Genomic DNA, 9,473 nt, shown 5'->3' on the forward strand with positions numbered 1-9,473 from the left:
TTTTTTCAAAATAAAGATTTGATATTGATTTTTTTAATAATTTGAGCAAAAAAAGGAGTTTCATGTGCAACCCCTCGTAGTTTGTTTGGTTATTTTGCTGTCGTAAATATGAAAGTGAAAGTAAGATGACGTCGATTATATAGTTTTGTCAATAGTTCAGATGATAGACTTGACTCTATTTTAGATTATATAATAGACTATAGTCGATATTAAAAACTATAGTATAGATTAGACTAGTCTATAAACTGGACTATAGACTGACATATAAGCAAAGTTTAGACTATATTATAAAGACTATAGGCTAGAGCATATTCTAGACTATAGACTAGATTACAAAGACTATAGGCTAGAGCATATACTAGACTATAGACTATATTACAAATGGAGTATAGAATAAACTACATAAATGGATATAAGCTAGACTAAACTATTGCCCTAGACTTGAGACTAGAGTATAGACTTGGTTGTAAATTAGAGTACAGACTAGAATACAGATTAGACCACACTATTGACTAGGCCATACTAAAGTCGATTCTATTGTTTACTCTGTATACTAGTCTATACTCTAATATATAGTCTAGTCTATTCTCTAAAGTTTAGTCTTTAATCTGGGCTGCAGACTAAGTTTTAGTCCAGTCTTTTGGCTAGAATGTAGATTTGAGTATAGACTATACAAGACTACAGACTAGATTATAAACTGGAGTATAGAATAGACTATATAAAAGGATAAAGGCAAGACTAAACTATTGCCCTAGACTATAGACTAAAGACTATGTTATAGACTTCTTTATAAATTAGAGTACAGACTAGAATACAGATTAGATTATAGACTAGACTATAGACCACACTATTGACTAGGCCATACTAAAGTCTAGTCTTTTGTTTATCCTGTACACTAGCCTATACTCTAGTATATAGACTAGTCTATTCCCTATTGTTTAGTCTGGGCTACAGAGTATGTTTTACTGCAGTCTTTTGACTATAATGTAGATACGAGTTTAGACTAGACTAAAAACCAAATTCTAGTCTATACTGTAACCAGGCTTGACAAAAAATTTCCAAAACTTAAAACTTTCTGGTAGATTTTATAAATTTCTAGCTGTTTTTTGTATATAAATAAGTTGCTAACACTTGTTTTTAACCCCTAAATTCTCACAATCTTCTACTCTCTCTCTCTAAAGTTTCCCTCTTAAGTCTTTTGTTTTCCTGCATGTATCAACTACGTCTTCAAAAAAATAAAGCTGTTTAACAGCTGTTTACTTACGTTATGAGTTTAAACTTAAAGCTTTTACTAAGCTTTTTATATTCATAATCTAAAGCTAATAGCTTACAAAAATCTTCTGTATAAAAAACATTTAAATTAGTTTTAACAAGTTTAAGCAACGGTGAACATCTTTTTTTTAAAGATACTTTTTTTTAAATAAATAAAAAACAAAAACAAAATATTAAATTATTGTTTTAAAATAAACTAAATAAATAAAAAATATAATAAAAAAATGGCAAATAAAATATTTTATACTTGTGTTTTGGCCGCAGTTTTTGCCGTGGCTATGATTACTTTAACTCAAGCTGATATATCAGGTAACAATTGAAAAATTAAAAAGATTTAGTATTTACATAAAAAATTTATTTAATTTATTTATAAACAAACTATGTGGGTTTTTTTCTCTTCCTTATAAACTTCCCAGTAATTTTAATTTAACACAACTTAATTTCATTCTTAGAAATTCTTAAATATTCTTTTCACAACTATTTGTTTTTTAATATTTTTAACTTACTGGTTCCGTTTTCTTATTCTTTCAATTAAATCCGTGTTTCTTTAAGTTTGCATGTTTTATTGTTATTATTATTTTTTGTTCATATATTTAACACATTATTTTTTTTTAAATTAGCATCAGTGAAAACTTGTTTCTATTTTTTTGTTTATTTATTGTTAATATTGTATAATATTGTCTAGTATTATTAACAATACATATATTGAAAAGTAACCAACCAACCGGTGACTGTGTAGTACAACAACAATTAGCGGATTTTCTAAAACAAAATTTTCGATCTTAATCTAGCAAATCAAGCAAAAGTGGGATTCTTTTGGAATCATGCTAGTTTTTGTTTTATTAATAAACATAAACTGTAATAGTAGTAGTGATTTGTAAAATTAAGAATAATAACTTTAATTTGGAATGCAAAACAAAAATTTAATAATATTAATAATTAGGAAATTTGTTAATTAGAAGTAATAATGAATGAAAATGTGAAGGCTGATGTAGGCTATGGACAATACTATAGATTAAACTATAGACTAGACTTTAAACTGGACTATAAACTTAACTAAAGACTAGACTGTAAACTAGAATACAGATTCGAGCAGACTATATATTATAAAAGAATACACTGGACTCTAGACCATACTAAAGACTAGACTTTAGACTATACTATAGATTAGACTATAATACACTAGACTATACCTGGTTCTTAGACTAGGTCATAGACTAGACTATAGACTAGACTATAGACTAGACTATAGACTAGACTATAGACTAGACTATAGACTAGACTATAGACTAGACTATAGACTAGACTATAGACTAGACTATAGACTAGACTATAGACTAGACTATAGACTAGACTATAGACTAGACTATAGACTAGACTATAGACTAGACTATAGACTAGACTATAGACTAAACTATAGACTAAACTATAGACTAAACTATAGACTAAACTATAGACTAGACAACAGACTAGACTATAGACCAGACTATAGACTAGACTTTAGACTAGACTATAGACTATACTATAGACTAGACTATAGACTGAACTATATACTAGACTATAGACTAGACTTTAGATTGGACTTTAGACTAGACTTAAGACATTAGACTAGACTATAAACTAGACCAAAGACAAGACTATAGGCTAGACCTTAGATTAGGCTATAGACTGGACTATAGACTAGACTTTAAAGTAGACTAGAATACATTTGAACTCTTCTATAGATTAGACTGTAGACTTGAGTTTTGTTCAAACTATAGTCCAGATTATAAACTCAGACTATAGTCCAAACTAAACTCTATAGGCCAAGCTATATTCTATACGAGGTTACCGATTTTATCCGTTTTTACCATTTTTTACCCCCTAAACATTCGAATTTCCAAAAATCCCGTCTTAGTGGATCTATTTGGTGGGAGACCAACCCCCTGTCCAAATTTCAGCTCTTTAGCTTTAACCGTTTAGGCTGTGCGATGATGAATCAGTCAATCAGTCAGTCAGTAACGTTAGAATTTTATATATATAGATTATAGACTAAACTATATAATAGACTATACTATAGTCTAAACTAAGTACAGTTTTGGCTTTAAAACGTGTAGAATAATATATTTTTGTTTTACTTTGTATAACAGTTACGTTTAAAGTATGACACTTTAAGTTATAACTTTGATAAACAAAGATTTATTTCAAAATTAGAAAAAAAAATATTCATTTAAACAAATATTTTTGTTTTTAATTAAAATTTCTCACTGCAAGACAAAAAAAAAACAAATAAAATATTGACTTTATGTAAAAAGTTTATTTAAAACAATTTTTATTGATATTTTATGCAGTTTTGATTTTTATTTTATAAAATGAAATAATAAAAAAGAGAAAAAGAAGTGAAAAATGCAAATAATATTGAAAAAAGTTTATTCACTTAAAGTGTTTGCAATTTAATAAAAAAAAAACATTCACTCACATGAGCAATTGTGTGAATTTGTATTCAATTAAATAAAATTTTAAAATTGTTTGTTTTTCTTTTCACATACAAATACATACATAGATATGTATGTATGTATTTTTGTTCGTTAATGTAATAAGAAATTGTTAAAAATATATTATTAAATTTAACGTTAACGTGTCAGGCATTTTAAAATTAAGTATTGAAATGTAAAACCTCCAAAAATTATTATTATTAATAATATTATCAATATTTTTTTTTACCTAGAAAATATACTTTTAGCAATTGTTATTGTTAAAAGTTTCAATTAAATTTAAAAAATAATATTGAAAGCGAGGTGTGTTTGGGGGCACTTAATGCTTATTATTAAATAATCTGCTTATCAGCTAAATTTTTTTTATAATAACATATATGACCTATTTTCTTTTCTCTGCCTTTATTTGCTAAATATTATTTAAATTTCAAATTTTGTATTTGAAATGATTTCATCGTGAGTTTTTTTATTCAATTCTTTTTTGTGATTTTCTAAACAACCCACACTTTTAGTTTTTTTTTTGATTTCTTAATAAATTTTAATTGATTGCTTGTAAGCTAAAAAAAGATCTAAAGTTCTTTAACCTTTATTGGTAACATATTAAATTTATGTTGATTTATAGAATATTTATATTCTTTTAGACTTTTACTTTATAAGGAATTTGTTATAAAATCGTAAAGTATAAAGCAAAATTCTTATTAAGGTTTATGGTTAAAGCTATGGTCTGGTTTACATTGAAATCTTGCCTATACTTAGCATAAATTCTAAGAGAATAACTTTTAACACCACTTAGTAGCACTAAGTGTATTTTTTTTATTTTCTGAGGAAGTGATGTTTATTGACATCCAAAGAAGCGAAGAAAATGCAATTTTGTTTAAAATTGAAGTTATATTTTTTGTACTGAATTTGTTTGTCTGGTCTATTGTCCAGACTATTGTCTGGTCTATAGTACCGACTAGTATAGTATGGTAGTATAGTTCAGATTATAGTCTAGTCTATAGTGCATACTATAGTCTAGTCTATAGTCCAGACTAAAGTCTAGTCTATAGTCTAGACTATAGTCTAGTCTATAGTCCAGACTATAGTCTAGTCTATAGTCCAGACTATAGTCTAGTCTATAGTCCAGACTATAGTCTACTCTATAATCAATCTATAGTCCAGACTATAGTCTAGTCTATAGTCCAGACTATAGTCTACTCTATAGTCCAGACTATAGTCTACTCTATAATCAATCTATAGTCCAGACTATAGTCTAGTCTATAGTCCAGACTATAGTCTAGTCTATAGTCCAGACTATAGTCTACTCTATAGTCCAGACTATAGTCTACTCTATAGTCCAGGCTATAGTCTACTCTATAGTCCAGACTATAGTCTACTCTATAGTCCAGACTATAGTCTACTCTATAGTCCAGACTATAGTCTACTCTATAGTCCAGACTATAGTCTACTCTATAGTCCTGACTATAGTCTACTCTGTAGTCCAGACTATGGTCTACTCTTTAGTCCAGACTATAGTCTACTCTTTAGTCCAGACTATAGTCTAGTCTATAGTCAAGACTATAGTCTAGTCTATAGTCCAGACTATAGTCTAGTCTATAGTCCAGACTATAGTCTAGTCTATAGTCCAGACTATAGTCTAGTCTATAGTCAAGACTACAGTCTAATCTATAGTCTAGTCTACAGCCAAGACTATAGTCTAGTCTATAGTTAAGACTATATTCTAGTCTATAGTCAAGACTATATTCTAGTCTATAGTTAAGACTATATTCTAGTCTATAGTCAATACTATGGTCTAGTCTTCAGTCCAGACTATAGTCTGGTGTAGTCTAGACTATATTACAATTTATAGTCAAGAAAAATTGTATGCAACAGTCCAGACTATCATCTCGTCTATAGTCCGGATTATAGTCTAATCTGTAGACTAGTCCGAACTACAATCTGTAGTATAGTCTAGTCTTGGATCCAGAATATAGTCTAGTCTATATTCCAGACTATATTCCAGACTTTAGACTAGTCTATAGTCGAGGCTATGGTCTACGTTTTGAACTACTTCATAGTCTGGTCTTAAAGTCAAATACACATGTAGGCTAGCCTATGAACTGTAGTCTAGTTTGGTGTCCAGACTATACTCTACTCTATAATCCAGACTATACTCTTGTCTAAAGTCTAGTCTATAGTCCAGACTATAGTCTATTCTAAGGTCCAGATTATAGTCTAGTCTAGACTTAAGTCTATTCTATATTCCAGACTATAACCTAGTCTATAGTCCAGACTATGGTCTACTCTAGACTTAAGTCTATTCTATAGTTCAGACTATAGTAAAGTCCAAAATCCAGATTATAGTTTAGCTCATAAGCCAGATTATAGTTTAGTCTTTAGTGTGTGAAATAGTGTATATTCAATAATTTGGTATGAAGTCTTGTCTACACTCTGGATTGTAGTCTAATCTTTAATCTGTTTTTGGCTATATCAGGTCTACTATAATCTGATCGGACGGTTTACGTTTAAAGTCTGGACTTTAGTCTACACTTAAGTTTATAGATTATGCTAGTCTTTGTTTTTTTTTAATTAACATGTCTTGAAAGTTATCATTGGCTGTGATTTCTATTAGCTGATGTCCTTTAACGATTCCCCTGAATTTAAAATATCATCATTAATCATTTTATGGAAATTTATATTTAGAATATTTTTCATATAACTAAAATTAACTACTAAGTTAAAAAGTAATCCTATCAACTAAACCACCTTTAAGTGTCTTTTTAAATAAAAATTGATTCATCTTTTAGTGATTTTGTTTATTTTTTTTAACACTTTAAACAAGATGCTACAAAAATAAAAAATCATTAATAAATTGCGAAGAAAAAAAAAAACAGTTAATTTAAGCAGTTCTAGTAAAGAGTAGAGGATGTTGCAAAACTAGTTGGTTGACAGCATCACAGACTTAAAATTCTATATCAAGCAGTTGTTTAGCAGTCACTCTTCTCTCTCTCTCTGTCACTACAGTGTGATTTAGTTTAATTAAGAGGAAACTATAGTTTCATTCATTTATACGATTTTTTTTCTGAAAATTATTATTATTATTTATAGAAGTTTAGGGTTCAGGGACGTTCATGATTGGTGTTGTAGAAGTTGAAATGAAATATTTGCAGTTTCTTTATGTGGTTCTTCTGTAGTTAACTTTTTTTTGTAAATAGGTGTTTATTTTCAGAACACTTGATTAATGACAGGAAGTGCAATTGATTTTTACAAGTTTGTTTAGTTTTTAAATGGGAAATTGTCATCAATATTGACAATTAAACAATTGCTTGCATATATAAAAATGTTAATGACTTGGGAAAGAAAATCTTTAATGATTTATTGTTTTTTTACTATGAGCACGATATCTTTGCTTAAAAAGTTGACAGCTAATTATTTCGACTTAATAGTTAACAGTGAACAGTTTATAAAGTGGACAAAATCTTAAAAATAATTAAAATATCTAGTTTTGAATCCAATATTAATGCTTAATTGTATTCAAAGTGATTAAACCTACTGTCAATGTCAATTCTAAGCTATGTTTGACTCATGACTAAACTAATACCGTGAAGTCATTTTAACAGCTGATCTCAAAGACAATTGACTTCAATAACATTTTAATCACCTTAGACTGCTTGGAAATCCCTCTAAACATATTTCTTGGAAAAGTATTATAAAATAAAATCTTATCATTTGTATATAACCTTATAACCAAACTATTTCAAATGTTATCACACTTCAATGACCCAAAAAGCAAAAAATGTAATTACGTTTCAATTTGTTTTTTTTCTTATTTGAGCAAACAAATAATTTGTTTATAAAAAATCAATATATATATATATTTTCTTAATATCTTTGTTTTCATATTACGAGAAAGCCGGTTTTAGTTAATTCTTTATACAAATTCCCCCCAATATGATTTAAGTTCAATTTAATTAATTAGATACAGATTTAATGTGTCAAATAAATTTAAACATTTTATTATAATATGCGAATATTTAATATTTGAAATAAATATTTAATAAAAAACAAAACAAGTCACAAAATAATATGACGAATCGTTTTATAAATATCGAATGAAATCAAATGTTTTCGAATTTAGACTAAATTGAAAATGTGTGAGAAATAAAATTAATAAATTTAAAGAGAAATATATAGACTAGATTATAGACTCTACAGTTGACTATAGATTAAACCAAAAGAAAACTAGAGCTAGAATATAATGGAACTAGAACAAAACTAGACCAAAACTAAAACAAAACTAGAACAAAACTAGAACAAAACTAAAACAAAACTAGAACAAAACTAGAACAGAACTAGAACAGAAATAGAACAGAACTAGAACAGAACTAGAACAGAACTAGAACAGAACTAGAACAGAACTAGAACAGAACTAGAACAGAACTAGAACAGAACTAGAACAGAACTAGAACAGAACTAAAACAGAACTGGAACAGAACTAAAACAGTCTTTAGACTAGACTATGTACTAGTCTAGAAGTAAGACAGTACTAGAGACTAGACTATATATAAGGCAGTAGACTAGACTATGGACTAGACAATAGACTCGAATATGGCATAGACAATAGGCTAGAATATAGAATATGTTTAAATATATATTTTTTTTCATAATATTAATCTATGAGTTTTGATTAATTTATTTTTTCAGAAAAACCCGTAACCGATGTCTGTTTGGGTTGCATTTGTGAAGCCATTAGTGGTTGTAATCAAACCGCCTACTGCGGTGGTGGTGTCTGCGGTTTGTTCCGCATTACTTGGGCCTACTGGGCTGATGGTGGTAAATTGACCATTAACAATGAGGACCCCGCATCGGAAACTGGTAGGTATTCTTAACATATTCACACTTTCAAAATTTTACTAATTTTTTCTCCCTTACATTTCCCTAGCCTACGCCAACTGCGTTAATGATCCCTACTGTGCTGCCAATACAATTCAAAATTATATGCGCAAATACTCTCAAGATTGTAATGGTGATAATGCTGTGGATTGTTACGATTATGCTGCCATCCATAAGTTGGGTGCCTACGGTTGCAAGGGTGAATTATCGTATCAATATGGCAACAGCTTGGCCAATTGTTTAAGTAGTTTCGGTGGCATTAATGTGCGTTCGAATTAAGAGGAATATATACATATATAAAAATAATGCCATTTTTTTAAATTTATATTATTTACTTTATGCTAATTAAGTTTTTTTATTCATAATTATTTTTTAAATTAATACTTAAAGAAAGAAAATCTTTAAACTTATGCTTTAAAAACTAATGTTATGAAAATAAAACAAATATCAAAAAAAAAAACGTTTTGATTTGAAACTAAAATTTTATAGAATATAAACTGTAGTTAGTGCTAGACTCTTGACTAGAATATATGTATGTAGACAAAAATATAGACTAGACTTGGCTATATGCTAGACTATAAATTGGACTATAGACTAGACTATAGACTATACTATAAACTAGACTATAAATTGGACTATAGACTAGACTATAGACTATACTATAAACTAGACTATAGACTAGACTATAGACTAGAGTATAGACTAGAATATAGACTAGTCTATAGACTAGACTATAGACTAGACCATAGACTAGACTATAGACTAGACTACAGACTATAGACTAGACTATAGACTAGACTATAGACTAGACTATAGACTAGACTATAGACTAGACTATAGACTAGACTATAGACT

At 28.5% G+C, this 9,473-nt stretch overlaps 1 protein-coding gene across 1 annotated transcript; it reads left to right on the forward strand.

Moving 5' to 3' along the window:
- The first annotated feature begins 1,380 nt into the window (after positions 1–1,380).
- On the forward strand, positions 1,381–8,995 carry LOC111689823 (lysozyme-like). Its single transcript, XM_046954646.1, has 3 exons — positions 1,381–1,581; positions 8,430–8,600; positions 8,668–8,995. The coding sequence occupies exons 1-3, from the start codon at positions 1,497–1,499 to the stop codon at positions 8,895–8,897; spliced, it is 486 nt and encodes a 161-aa protein (XP_046810602.1). The 5' UTR covers positions 1,381–1,496; the 3' UTR covers positions 8,898–8,995.
- The last annotated feature ends 478 nt before the right edge of the window (positions 8,996–9,473 follow it).

The sequence above is a fragment of the Lucilia cuprina genome, chromosome 6, assembly GCF_022045245.1.
Source record: "Lucilia cuprina isolate Lc7/37 chromosome 6, ASM2204524v1, whole genome shotgun sequence".
NCBI lineage: Eukaryota > Metazoa > Arthropoda > Insecta > Diptera > Calliphoridae > Lucilia > Lucilia cuprina.

Excerpts from the sequence above, each read along its gene's own strand:
- LOC111689823 (XM_046954646.1), top strand. The coding sequence starts at position 1,497 with ATGGCAAATAAAATATTTTATACTTGTGTTTTGGCCGCAGTTTTTGCC. Across the intron at positions 1,582-8,429 it reads AACTCAAGCTGATATATCAG|AAAAACCCGTAACCGATGTC; the intron begins GTAACAATTGAA and ends TTATTTTTTCAG. Across the intron at positions 8,601-8,667 it reads GGACCCCGCATCGGAAACTG|CCTACGCCAACTGCGTTAAT; the intron begins GTAGGTATTCTT and ends ACATTTCCCTAG.